At 36.2% G+C, this 14,479-nt stretch overlaps 3 protein-coding genes across 3 annotated transcripts in view; 1 reads left to right on the forward strand and 2 right to left on the reverse strand.

The window, feature by feature from the left end:
• Positions 1–563: 563 nt before the first annotated feature.
• Positions 564–8,813, reverse strand: CBG11238 (the record flags this gene model as incomplete). Its single annotated transcript, XM_045242059.1, has 15 exons — positions 564–648; positions 696–845; positions 893–997; positions 1,044–1,594; positions 1,633–1,927; positions 1,976–2,307; positions 2,355–2,800; positions 3,075–3,580; positions 4,828–5,685; positions 5,737–5,893; positions 6,578–7,052; positions 7,201–7,203; positions 7,603–8,045; positions 8,412–8,417; positions 8,648–8,813. 15 exons carry the CDS (start codon positions 8,811–8,813, stop codon positions 564–566), a joined length of 4,578 nt encoding a protein of 1,525 aa, XP_045094490.1.
• A 1,576-nt stretch (positions 8,814–10,389) lies between these two features.
• Positions 10,390–12,253, forward strand: CBG11237 (the record flags this gene model as incomplete). The annotated part of the gene is made up of 5 exons (XM_045242060.1): positions 10,390–10,560; positions 11,522–11,674; positions 11,725–11,850; positions 11,898–12,007; positions 12,055–12,253. The coding sequence occupies 5 exons, from the start codon at positions 10,390–10,392 to the stop codon at positions 12,251–12,253; spliced, it is 759 nt and encodes a 252-aa protein (XP_045094489.1).
• An 847-nt stretch (positions 12,254–13,100) lies between these two features.
• Positions 13,101–14,479, reverse strand: part of CBG25533 — a gene marked incomplete at both ends in the record, with an annotated part of 3,528 nt that continues 2,149 nt past the window's right edge. The window contains 3 exons of the mRNA XM_045242061.1: positions 13,101–13,302; positions 14,024–14,101; positions 14,147–14,224. Of these exons, the coding sequence (XP_045099149.1) occupies positions 13,101–13,302; positions 14,024–14,101; positions 14,147–14,224 (358 nt within the window). The remainder of the gene's footprint in view (positions 13,303–14,023; positions 14,102–14,146; positions 14,225–14,479) is intronic.

Consider the following 14,479-nt stretch of genomic DNA (forward strand, 5'->3'; position numbering starts at 1 on the left):
TAAACAATTTATCAGTTGACAACTATTTCATATCTTTGCCGTGAACCGAGAAAAACTGGCTTGAAATTGAAAGTTAGGGAGCCTTTCTATTACAGGTTTCAGGGTATAACAGGACACGCAGCAGACCACACCACCATATATGAAAAAATTCAAATCTCCACTGGACTGATTCTGCAATCATCATTCACTGACCCACGCCTTTTAAACCTGTTCCCCCGGTGCAACAAAGTACAGTAATCCGTTCCAACCCGTGCATATTTGTATATTTTTCTCTTGTCCATATCTTCTTCTGATTATCTGAGTTCAGCAGAGAAGGTTTATAGGATTACACCTTATTTTGTATTCAGAACCACATGTTTTGTTATTGGAAACTCTCTGAAACTTTTTTTAAACTGGAAGTTTGAGCAAGTTTACTAAAATTTCATCAACAAGGAAAAAAGACAACCGTATAAATATGTCAAAAGATTAAATGATATATAGTTAAGAAAAACCAGTAAGAACAATATTTCGGCACAACGGAAAGTTAAATCACAACTTTAAATAAGTTAGCTAGAAATGATAGCTTATTTACAAGTGAATCGTCGAAGAAGATCACATAGAAGATCTCTCATTCTTTGACCATCTACAGTTCTCACCAGATCACAGAGTCTGAAAAAAAGGAAAAAAAAAATATTAGTCAAAACTTTTTAACTCACTTTGACGGAAAATCGGGACCCAGTGTCGCCAGCATTTCGTTTGGAAGCTTGTTACACTCTGATAAAAGTTCACATACAACAGTTTCGTATGCTTCCCGATTAGTTCCTGACATCAATGTACTGTAACCCTCAAATGAGAGAGCAACCACTCTAAAAATCAAGACATTTTAAAATTTTGCTCTGAAAAGAGAACTCACTCGGTAACCCTTCTCGAAACTTCTCCTTTCAACTTGTCAGCACGAATATCATACAGTAAGCGGAGCACAATCGAGAGCATAGTACTCAGGGAGCGGGTTTCTAGCCTGAAATGTTTTTTTCCCAAAAAACAGAAATTTCGGAAAATCATACCTAATCAAAGAAGATCCATCATCAGTCGACTGCTTGGCCATTTTGTAGTTTTGAGCAAGAACATGACAAATTCTCAGGAGCGAATCTGGAGAAACATGAATGAATAACCCATCATCTGGTATGTTATTCTTTGGTCCCGAGACATTTTGATCTGCTCCCAAAGTGAAACGAGATATTGAATCCACCAGTTCGTAGCGAATCGCAGAAAACTCGGACGTGGTCGATGGAAGAATTATAAACAGATTTTCTATGAGATCGATGGTCTGTGTCCACATGGATTCCGTAAATCGTTCACCGTTTCGAGTTATCAGCCATTCGAAGCAACTGATTGCACATAGAGAAAGTTGTTCGTTGTCTGGAAAAGTTGAACTCAAACAATCATAGGATATTCTATGATTATACTGACGTTGCTGTAGAAAATCCGAAAACTGTTTGTAAATTCTGGGCAGCAGTTCCACGGATAACAGACTGAAGTGTTTGGTGAATACGTCCACAACTTTTGGCATCGCATGATTACAGGTAGTGGATATCCATTCTTGCTTCTGCAGAATCTACTTTAGATTGACAATAAAACATAATTCAATCTTACATCCTTATCATGAATTTCGATTTTCGTCGGATTAAAAATCTTGAATACAATATCAAACAGATCCTCCCACCATTCTGGTTTGAAGTCCCCACCGTGATGATCCATAACTTCGAACATCACTTTTAAACTTTGTTTGCGAACATCTGATCTGGATTCATTGATAATACTGCTTAATTTTAGAAATATCGGAAGCCATCCACGTAGCCAAATCTGCTGATCCGAAGACAGCCCTTTGAAAAAGTGACTATCTCGGTGAGGGTCTTCATCGATTCTGTGGCTGTTCTCAGAGACGAATCTGAAACTCAAGGAATCATTTTAAAGATACTTCATTTCTCCAACTAACCCTGCACAAATTCCAATCAACCTGATTGCTTCTGTATTTTTCCCCGGAAGATTTGGGTTACAAGCGAACTCTTCAAGGCATTTCAACACGTCTTGCAATGATTCCAGGATTGCTGAGAAATCATGTTTCAACCGATGCTCAGTGACAAAGCAAGTGGTTTGAAATGCATTTTTCACAATCTCCATTGACGGGTCTCCAGAAGAATGCGTCAAAACAGAGAAGATATTCTGCCATCCAGAGCGTAGGCACGATGAGTGGGCTTTGACCAAATAGGTGCAACATTGAACGACGAGATTTCTGACTTGAGCATTTTCATTTCGCAACATTATCACCTGAAAATTCGGCTTATTCAGCATAGCTTTTCTTTTTTGAAACTGACTTCAAATGGACGCAAAAATTCCTTTTGAAATTTGAAATTCGGAAGTTCTCCTTTCTCCAAAAACTTAATCGACAATTGTCTCAAAGCATCGATCGAATAGTATGCCACAGATTCATTTGGATTGCAACCAGCCGCATTGAAATGCTCTCCAATCACTGTCCAAATGCGTCCCCATTCGAAACGAATCCTGTTCATATTGTAGAATGCCACATCGACTACTTTCCCGAGCAAGAACATTCTTGGCGCATCTGGATGGGAGAGTTCTTCTCTGGACACTTGACAAAGGGCATCTACAAAATGGACGATGGCTTCTGCTGAGAGGCGAGAAGAGCTATTAAATATCCTATCGATTGCCACGACAACTTCTTGTGAGAAAGAGTCACCAAGAGATTCTCGAACGATTTCGAGCGTTTCTTCATCAATCTCACCAGTCGCTTTCATTACATCTGAAAATATACTTGAACTTTGAGCTCAATTATCTCGATTCCTGTAAAAGATGTCAAAAACTTGTCAACTAATGAAACGTTGGTGATACCCTGACAAATAATTTATCGGTTGACAAATTTGCGATATCTTTAACAGAAATCTAGATAATTAGGCTCAAAGATTATGGTCTGGATAGGATTTTATTAGAGGAAATACGGTAACTTCAAACATTTAAATCCGATTATAAGTTTTGGTCAGGAGTCCCCGTTTCATATTTAAAAAAATTAAACTCACAATGTAGACTGCTATCATCTTCATGGGACATGTTCGAATTCAACCCAGTCCCTATCAATTGTACCAATTCCAAATAACTCATACATCTCATAACATCAATCCAACTTTCTTCCAGATACTCTCCATCCTCATTTCCAATCAGAAGAAGCGTTTTGATTGCTTCCACATTTTTCTTCTTCATATCTCCAAGCGAACTTTTATGAGTGAGCAGTGTGAAATCAGTCAGTGCTTTAATGAACGCCTCCTTCTTCTTATTCTTCTCATTCACATTTTTCTCTCCAGTCTCTTTTTCAGTTCTATCTTGTAGAAAACACGAAGCTCGTACGCCCAACCGTAATCCTTTCAGACATATCGCACATTCTTCTTCGTCGTCGGACAGTTGCACTCCCATTGAAAAGGCTACCAAACAAGGTGCCCAACAGATTTCGAACATTGGTTTCACATGATGTTGATGTTGTGCAGGAGTGAAATGAGAGTCTGTGTCACAAGCAGATTCCATCAGTGACCTAAAAATAAATTTTGTGTTTTTTTGATGTACCAACTTGTTTGTCGCGCCTCCGGCGCTTCAAACAGCTGGCTAGTGCGCCTTGGGCGCGATTTAATCTAAATATTTTACTGGTCGATTTCTCTTTTTCGAAAAGTCACGTCAAGTTATGTTTACTTTTCAAGCTTTCAAATATTTATTTGTTTTTAAATTCACGTTACGCAATAAATCAATCATTAGGTCACGCCGCTTCCTTCTACTCACGTTTCTAGGTCATGACCTGATTTTTTCGGCTCTTTATGACAAGGGGGGGCCCATTTTTCAATTTTTTTTGCCCATGAGAAAAGGGGGGGGCATGAGAATAGGGGGGCCCAAGTCAAAGGGGGGGGGGGGGCCAATTGGAAAAATTATGCCTGAGTTGAGATTTACCGATTTTTTCAAGTTTTGTGACCGTTTCCATTACAATTTCCAACTTTGAACACTTTTCATAATTTTTTGAAAATTTCAGTTTATGTCATTTTTTGCATATTTTTTGTCTATTTTTTGTTACTGAGCCTGAAAAAATCTGAAACTAGCTGAATAACTTCAAATTACACAGTTACAATGGAAAATAAAGTGTTGTTCATGCAAAAAACCGGTCTAAATTGAAATTTTTCGAAGTGACAAATTTTTGTGGGAACATGCGCAAAGTACGAAATTTTTATAGAAACATTCGAAAAACTTAAAAAAATTGGTAAATCTCAACTTAGTCCACAGTTTTACCTATGGGCCCCTTTTGACGCCTTTTCTCATGCCCCCCCCCTTTTCTCATGGGCCCCCTTGTCATAAAGAGCCATTTTTTCTAGGTCATGACCCGATTTGTTTATGTCATACCTGATTTTTTCTAGGTCATCACCCAATTTTTCTAGGTCATGACCTAATTTTTCCAAGGTCATGACTAATTTTTTCAAGGTCATGACTAATTTTTTCTAGTTCATGACCCAATTACCCTAGGTCATGTAATTTTTTCTATTTTCTTCTAATTTCTATTTTGCTACCGGACCTATGATCCGCCCAAACTTTTTAATGCAATTTTCGCGATTTGTCGGTTTTCTGTGAAGAAAAAAAATAGTTCAAAATCGATGGAGTTTATCGAAAAGTTCAAAAAAGGGCAGAAAGTTATTACAAAAATACCTGTTTCTTTAAATGTGCCTTTAATGATTTCGCTTCCGGTTCTAAGCTCCACCCACTATCGAATTTTCGGCCGAAAAAATTCAATTCTGTACTTACCTAGCTGTCTGCGACATAGCTTCCATCTCTACTGCAGCCATTTTCCTTCTCTCCTCATCTGTAGCCAATGAACCTTGTCCTGGAGTCACTCGAGATCTTAGTAACGCAGTTGCCCCTGCTTTCATCTTGATTTCATTTTTTGAAATGTCATTGAAAATTGAAACCAAAAGCTCTTCAGGTATATTACCGCCATCATTGATTCCTCTGTTCATACTGATGTATCCTTCTTTTGTGATTTTATTTTTGATCGTTTTGTTGTGAAGATCAGTGGTGAGTAATATGATAGAGAACGCTAGAACATACGCAGCATCCGCGTTTGCGAAGATTTCTTGATTCGGATTACAATCCAAGTATCTGGAGGCAAACTTCAACATCAAACGGTCAATTTTTTGGGCTTCTCCTGGTAATCGAAACTTTTCCAAAAACAATCTTAGCGCTGGAAGAATTCCAATCGACGAGAAATCCAACATATCAATGTACGCGTTCATCACAGAACTATTGAACTCATCAGGATCTCCTAGATAATCTCCAACTTGCGTTTTATCCAAACGCTCCTCTTTCATCATAAACTGTGCCACGCCTTCTGCAGAATTCCCAATGAATCCGTTTTCTTGAAGGAATGTCAACCCTTTCTTTGGTTTTGTAGAGAATAACTGAATGCCTTGTTCCAGAAGATTCTTCTGTTGTTTCACTGATTCAAACTTTTCCAGCTCCGTCTTTTTTTGATTTCCAGAGTCCACGTCATCAACATCTGTACCACTGGTGATTTTTTGCACTTCACAGACTTGCCACCAATCCACCAGGCACTGAAGTATATTTGAAAGACATCCCAATCCCAATATCCTCATTTCGCTTTCTCTAAAAAGAATCAAAACTGCTTGACTTTTTTTAGAAATTTTGAAAAATTACCTAATTTTCTGTGCAGATGGTGTATAATCATTTCCAGTCAAAACTGTAGTCTTCGAGATTTCTTCTACGATTAGTTTGAAAAGATTTCCAGATGTTAGACCCAGATCGTAGTTCACATACATATCAACGACAGATTGTGGATTGGTGAGGATTTTTTCTGAATGAAAAAGATTTTAAAAGATGTACAGGGTGGAGCATAAATCACATTTCAAGCTTCTTATAAAAAGAAGACGCCAAGGGGCGCGCGTACTTTGAAGGCGCATATCTCGAAAACTAAAAATTCTGGATACATTTTGCCAACTAACAAAATGTGTTAAATTTAAAGATCTACATTTCTGTAGCTTGCAACATTTTGTTAAGTCTTGTAGTTTCTGAGATACAAGCACTGAAAGAGTTTGTATGTTTTAGCTTACGTGTGGCGCATAATTAGCCGGACTAAAGTTTGTACTAGCATAAAATTTGAGTGAATTGTTGTTTGAAATTCTCAGTAGCTTTGAATCAAATGTAAAATTATATTTCTACCAATTTTCGTGATTCCAAGATATTTATGTCTAAAGATTTACCCGTTTTTATCAGCCCGGGTAATTGGGCGCCATCTTGTAAATCTACTGTATTTTCTCTAAACGAAACCCACCCAAATCGTCAACTTTGAGCTCAATTATCTCAACTCCTACAAGAGATATCAAAGATTTGACAATTGACAAAACATTGATGATATTATAATAAATAATTTATCAGTTTTCAAAATTGCGATATTTCTCATAGGAACCGAGATAATTGAGGTCAAAGTGCACGCATGGGGTGTGCTTCTAATGGAGAAAATCTGGTATCGTCAACCTACCAATAGTTTTCATTACTATCCGTTTTTGGTCAAATGAATAAGCATCCAAGACTAGAATTGGGAGGATGATGTCCTTGAAAAATACTTCGATAGATGGCTTCAAATGCGCTTTGAACTTGTCTAAAAGTACCACAAAAAGATCACAGGATTTTTCGAAAACTTGAACATTCGGATTCAGTGTTGCATTTTGAGTCAACCCAATACATAATATTCTTTTGATAACAGTTATGCACGGTTCAGATGACTGGATTACGGTAGAATGATTCTCAAAAATCTCGTGAACAATTCCAAGAATCATCAATTTGAATCGAAGCTGCTGGTCGTTTGTTGTCTCATTTTCTTCGATTTGCGAGAGTATACAAAGCTCTTGGAATATCAAAAACACGTCTTCCTGATAGATATTTTGAAATAATGATTGGTCTTGGCTCTCGGATCTCGAAACACTTGTTCGGTGAATACCAGCTCGGTCACTTGTCTGGAATAATTTCAGATAGGAAATTTTGATGAAAAACCCCTCACCATCTCTTCAGCAGATGACACTAACATATCGACACTTCTTTAACAATTGTCTCATCATCTTTCAGGTTTCCAAATTGCTTTGACTTTTCGAACACACTGTTTACTCCCTGAAATATGAATTACTGTAAACTTCGAGCTCAATTATCTTAATTTCTATAAGAGATATCAAAAATGTGTCAACTGATAAAATGTAGCTAATATTATGGCAAACACTTTATCAGTTAACACATTTTTGATATGTCCCATGGAAATTGAAACACTTTTAACTTCGAGCCAATTTTTCTCGATACATCTCAAAGATATCAAAAAGTTGTCAACTGATAAATTGTTTATCATAATATCACCAACATTTTATCAATTAACAAAATTTAGTTATCTCTTATAGAAATTGAGATAATTGAGCTCAAAGTGCTAGTATAGGATGTCTTACTGTCCTACGTTTGCGGTATATATATATATATATATATATATATATATATATATATACTTTTTTTTGAAAAAATTACCATTTTAAGAGTAAACTCTGCTGATCTTGCTGCCGCTGATTTTATACCATTTTTGAGTGGAGGAGACGACAGAAAAATGTTGAAACACGTCCGAACGGCAAGAATCAGAGACTCTCCATGAACATGACAATGCTTCGATCCGACCATCTCCAGAATAGCTTGACTACAATTCACAGTCACCTTTTCATTGGATTCATGAGCCAAAGTTGTTGAGCAAATACTATGAGCAATCCGATCAATCAGTTTCCGGTCTGGGTTTGAAGTGTCCACTCTGTTACCAATCAGATAACCATGAGCAATTAGTTTTTGAATACATGCCAGTGAAGATGCCACAACTTTTGGACTCTTTGATTGACAAGCGATTTCCAGTGTGAAGAAATGTTGATCTGCTTCGAAAGAGGAGCTGGCTTCAGATAGATGATCGTCATGTGAGTTTAGTTCTTCTGAAAATTTAAAAATTCTAAAGGAGCATATCTCGAAAACTAAGACCATTGGGCAAATGGTGTTTATTGTAAAAATATGTTAAATTAAATTTCACATATTTTCGTAGTTTACAACTTTTGTCTAGCTACCGTAGTTTTTGGAGATATGCACTTTTAAAACGACTAGACGCAACTGAAGAAAACTTCAAAGCCCCATATCTAGAAAACTAAGAAAGCTAAAAAATACGATCAATTGTAATAATATGTAAAATTATACTTCATATATTTTTTAGTTGACAACTTTTGTCTGGCTACCGTAGTTTTTAAGATATGCGCCTTTAAAGGTAAAGGAGCGATTAGACACAAGAGTATGAAAACTTCGAAAGCGCATCTCTCAAAAACTAAAAGAACTAGAACATTAAGTAAATTGTGAAAATATGTAAAATTGAATTTCACATATTTTCGTAGTTTACAACTTTTGTCTAGCTACCTTAGTTTTTGAGATATGCGCCTTTAAACTTGGATGAACCACTAGACGCAAGAGGCGCAAAAAAATGTTTTTTTTGTAATGAAATTTTTTATTGGCTACTGTAATTTTTGAAATATTATAGACCAAAACTCACCCAAAGTGCACTCGCATGCTTTTTTCAATTGTGAATGGTCATGTTCGCTCCTTTTAATAATCCATCCAGACTCTTCTTCCTTCACATCTTTCAAAATTCTTTCAATTCCATCTTTTAGGAAAATTGCTCCAATCGATTTCTTTGTAGTTGTAGTTTTATTATTCATTTTGGCGCATTCTCTAGAAAAATTGATTGATCGAACGAGACAAACAATGAAGAAATCGGAAAAAAATTATAGAAGATAAAAAGTATATCAAATAATTCAAAGGAAACCCTAGAAATTATTTTCAAAAGTGCTTTAAAAAGTAAAAATCTTTCCCACTGGTAATTGTTATTTTCTTCTTTTCTATTATTACTTGATGGAAGAGAATGCGTCCCATGCGCGTCAGCCATGACGTTGTTGGACCGTGGTGTTTGCGGACTCCATATATGTTCAAAGGGTACCCATATATATGTTTCGCAAGAGAAGAATTAGTCAGAATTTCATTAAGAGCAATCTTATTTGTTAAAAAATTCTTATGCGAAATACCTTTTTTTGAAAGACATGTAAATCCAAACAATTTAAGAATCGATCTGAAAATCTGAAAATCTGAAAACCCGAATAACTGAATAACTGAAAATCTGAAAAGGATTTCAAATTCTCAAACAACCCAATCATAAACATCTGGAACAGTTCTATTTGGCAGAGATCATAAACATATTGACCTCAATATTTGTTTTTTCCAAATATTGATAATTTCGGGATGGGAAGGATGACAGCCGGATTCGAACAAATTCCAGGAAATCATGATCTGTGGATTTTACATGAAAATATTTTCAAATTCAGTAAAATCCCCACTGTGCTGATTTTGAAAATTTTTGACCAGTTTCAGGCCAGACGATTTTTTTTTAGATTTTTGGACTATTTTCGACGTTTCTGGGATCTCTTTTAACCTACTGTAGACTATTTGCAGGCAATGTTCGGACGATTTTCAGGCTATTTGGAATTGTTTTGGTTCATTTTGGACCACTTTTAGCCTATTTTTAATAAATTTCAAGCGATTTCAAGTTTTTTTTTTTCAGACGCCACGCTGTCCACTTTGAGCTGAATTACCTCGTTTCCCGGAAAAGATATGAGAAATTTGTCAACTGATAAATTGTTTATCATAATATCAGAATGGTTTTATCAATTGACAGATTTTTGATACCTTGCAAAGGAACCGAGCTAATTGAGCTCAAAGTGGACGGTATGCGTGGGCGTCTATTAGAGAAAAATACTGTATGTGAGATGATCCTGACAAAAACAGCTTCAGGTTTTCAATATTTTACGAGCGACTACAATGGCTTGAATTCTGATGACGCATATTCTTTTTCAGAATGCTCCCATTTCCCCCAAAGATCATTCCCACCCGATCATCCTAAACTCATTCTGCCCACTTTTTTTTTTCCGAATCCTCCAAAATTTGACACTAAACACTAAAAAACTGATCCAATTGATCGAAAGTGATAAAACAGATAACACGAGATGGATCAAAGTTTGCATTTGATGAAAACATCGACTCTTCAAGAAAATAGAAAGAGCAGCAGGTGTCAGGTTTAGGGGGTGAACAAACACAAATGGACGGATGCATTTTGCGGTGGAGACAATAGAAGAAGGGGCAAAGAAGACGCATTTTTGCTGTGTTGAGGTGTTCCTCGCCGAAATATATTCGATTTCAATCCGGAGGTGGGCAATTCCTGAAACATCTCATTCGGATTCTAAAATGAGATTATCTTTTCTATTCCTAACTATTCTTCCGATTTCATCTTATTCGTTTATTGTCGGTGGATGTATTGGGCCTAAATCAGTTTTGGAGAGGTTTCTAAATGATAAACAGAAAACTGAACTACGGAAAATTGTGCATAATAAATTTGATGGATCCAATTCAGAGCAGGTATTTTTTAAATGATAACTTACAGTACCGGTCCATAAGATATACAAAATCGTATATTTCTGTTGATTTTCGGAATTTTTGGCCATTTTCAGGAGTCTGGAGCTCGGCTATCAAGCTTCCGATCACTTTGAAAATTTTGGAGGGTGAAAAACAGACCTAGATTGAAAGCTTTGGATTCACTGAATTTTTTGAAAATTCCTAGTTTTTCAGCTACCGTAAAACCTGTATTAGAAGGGCCGGTCCTTATATTGTCCTTCTATTTCAAAGTACCTCTATTACAGCGGCCCTTCAATTAGAAGGGGCTCTCCTAGTTTTCCAGCCATTTTTCTACAATTTTTCATTGAAAAATTTGCTGAATTCTCGTTCAACATTCATAAAAATCTATTGGTTTCAACAAAATCTGAGAAAGTTTTTGAACGAATAAGATTTTCTCAACAAATTTCTAAAAAATTGTGGGGTTTTTGGAGATTTTTTCTCCGAAAATATTTGGAAATTTTTATATTCAAAGAGGATAAGAAGGCCCTTCTATTACAGGGGCCTTTCTATTTTTCCAAGACCATCTCAGAGGGCCATTGTATATGAGGGGCCCTTCTAATACAAGTTTTACGGTATTTGCCGGTTTCGGAAGAAGATCCTTTTTTAGCAAGTTTTTTGTACAAAGTTTTTTGTACGACAAGTTTTTTGTACGACCTAATGGTGTCTTTTGGAAATCGACAAAGTTTTTTGGCAAGTTTTTTGTATGACCTAATGGTGTCTTTTGGAAATCGACAATCAGAGGAATTTCCAAAAAACTCTGTGAATGCTAAGTTTTCAATCTAAGCCTGTTTTTACTCCCTCCAAAGTTTTCAAAGTGATCGGAAACTTGAAAGCCGAGTTCGAGACTCCTGAAAATGGCAAAAATGGCCGAAAATCAACTGAAAAATACGACCGGTACTGTACTTCTTGAATATCTGTTTTCCAGGTTCTCGAAGAATCAAACCGCTACGTTTATGGTCATGTCACAGAAGAACAATGGCATTCAATTGTCCCGGAGCTCGCAGAGTATCAAGCCAAGAAGCATGAATGCTCCATGTACGCCCAACTCCTGCCAAAACCTTTGTATCAACAACTATTGGTCTTTTTGATATCATTCTCATTAAAATTTAGAGCATTCACTTTTTTCAGAAGTCAGTCCTCCGTGCTTCTGAAATGGGCGCTTCAAAATACGACGTCAAGCGATTAGTAGATGATTATGTAGACCGATTAGCCAAGAATGGAGTACTTCCTGATGTTATGGACAAAATGCCTACGGTCTGCATCAGTATTCTAGGCATCATTTTGCTAATTTCTAATTTCAGTTGCCACGTGTCACACTGCCAGAATCTGAAATCGCATCTCAATCATATCGAAAGTACCCGAAAAAGCCAAAAACGAAACAGACAAATTCAAATAGAGGAATGGGCGCTGTGTAAGTTTTTTAGAAGATCTGAAAGTTATATAAAAGTGAGATTTCAGCCATCCAACACTGATTGGATATCCAGAAGGCCCGCGAAAACCCTCTCATAACAGGGAGAAAAACGGCAGGAACAACAATAACATGAATCATGGAAATATGGGAAATGGTCCAGTGATGGGCAGAAATAAGAATGGAGGAAGACAAGGAGGACATCCGGATTATATGGGACCTCCAATGTTCCCCATCGCGAAACCGTAAGGAAAAAAAATTATCAACTTTGAGCTCGATTATCTCGGTCCCTATATGAGTTATCATAAATTTGTCAACTGATAAATCATTTATCATAAAATTAGCAATATTTTATCAGTTAAAAATTTTTTAATATCTCTCACAGGAACCGTGATTATTGAGCTCAAAATCACAGCTCGCGCCTAACACAACCTGTCGTAAATGTTCTTCCAACTTTGAGCTGGATTATCTTGGTTACTATGAGAGATATAAAAAATTTGTCCACTAATAAAATATTCATCATTATATCACTAATAGTTTATTAGTTGACAAAATTTTGATACCTTTGACAGGAGCTAAGATAATTGAGCGCAAAGTCCGCGCCACAGCTAGCGCCTAACTGACGCACATAACCCTTCGTGAATCTCCAATTTCGAGCTCAATTATCTGGGTTCCTATGAAAAGATATAAATAATCTGTCAACAAGTAAAATGTTGGTGGTATCATGATGAATATTTTATCAGTTGACAAATTTTTGATATCTCTAACAGGAATAGAGATATTTGAGCTCAAGGTTGAGACCTTTTGAAGATCTGGTTATTTCAGAACTCCCTACGACTTATCAGAATACATGGAAATAGGTGGAAACAACGGTAGATCAAATCACAGAACACCACAAAATTTCCGAAGATATCCTGAACACGAATGTGATTATTATGCAGGTCCTTGTGCAACATCTTTTTGATTTTCGTTTCTGATTTTTTTCACAATTTCAAATTACGTGTAGCACATCGAGGGTGTCTCCTAATTCCGCCTTTTTCATGACTTTTATATTTATTGAAATGAACCAATATGAATACCCAAAGAACAAACAAAATCACAAATTACAAAGAATCAAAGAAATTCTATCAGCCACATCCTGTCCATTTGATTCATCAACTTGAAAATAAAAATTTGGTGAATCAGCGATTTGGGATAAGTCTCCATGATTTTTTCCAACTGCAACTGATATAATTTTGTATCTCTGTGCTCGCAAACTTCCGAGATATGCGGATGTTAGTGAAGGACTTTCATCGTTGCTGAAAATCAAAAATTAGACTATTACTCTGGCCTGATTTCAATGCGCGTTGAAAGCTTCAGGGTGGGCGGAGCATAGATCCGGTAGCAACATTCTTAAAGGAGCATGTAAAGAAGTATGTATTTTTGTAATTATTTCTGGTTTTTTTTCCATTATTTTTAATGTTTTTTGGCAATTTTCAGCGGTTTTGCGGATTTAAGAAAAGTTAAAAATCACCGAAATATTTTCCGAATTATTATTTTTTGGCATGTTTTTCAATTATTTTGTTCCCTATTTTTTATGATTTTTCAACAAAAAAGGATTTCAATACTGTACCTAAGCTCCCCACATTCGATTTTTCGGCGCATTGAATTTGACAAAGAAATTTCAATTTTTTCGCTTTTTTGAATTTTGAAAGGAAATTTTTCGGAAGTTTTTAAAAATTTTCTCTTTTTTTGAAAAAAAAATCGAATTTCCAGATGTCCAGATGTCTCATCTGAAAAATTTCAAAAGTTTTAAACTACACATTTCAAAAAAATTAGAACTCACTTTTCGGGGGAAAAGTGGGCGTGGCTTTCTACAAAATCAGAAAAAAAATGACGATCTGATTGTTTTTTTCTGGAAAATTCGAGACTTCACATACCAAACTTATAGACCAAAACAGACCAGTTTTAAAGGCCAAATTTTACGGATCAAACATTTCTCTAATATTTCTGTAATATTGTCTGTTCTAATTAACTTACTGATTGCCAACAACAATAATTACTCCTTGTGTATCATACATTGGGGGATCTCTGTAGTCTAACAGCCAGGAAAGTCCACTGAAAAGAAAAAACACTCAATTAGGATATAACCTTCTACCGTACTCTGCCACCGTTGGATTCCTATCAAGAATCGAATGCCTGTACAAATTATCAATATTATATTGAAGATCTGTTACATTTCTGAAATACAAACAATTTGAGAAACTCTACAAATACCGTAAATACTCTGATAAAAGGCCACCCTATACTTGCCCTTCGAGCCCATATATCTGGGCTCCTGTAACAGATATCAAAAAGTGATCAGCTAATAAAATATTGGTAATATTATGATAAACAATTTATCAGTTGACGGCGTTTTGCTATCTGTTACAGAAACCGAGATATAGGGGCTCAAATATAGGATGGCGTTCTGTTGAGACCCCGCAAATTCCGGGG

This window comes from Caenorhabditis briggsae, assembly GCF_000004555.2.
Source record: "Caenorhabditis briggsae complete genome, chrII, whole genome shotgun sequence".
NCBI lineage: Eukaryota > Metazoa > Nematoda > Chromadorea > Rhabditida > Rhabditidae > Caenorhabditis > Caenorhabditis briggsae.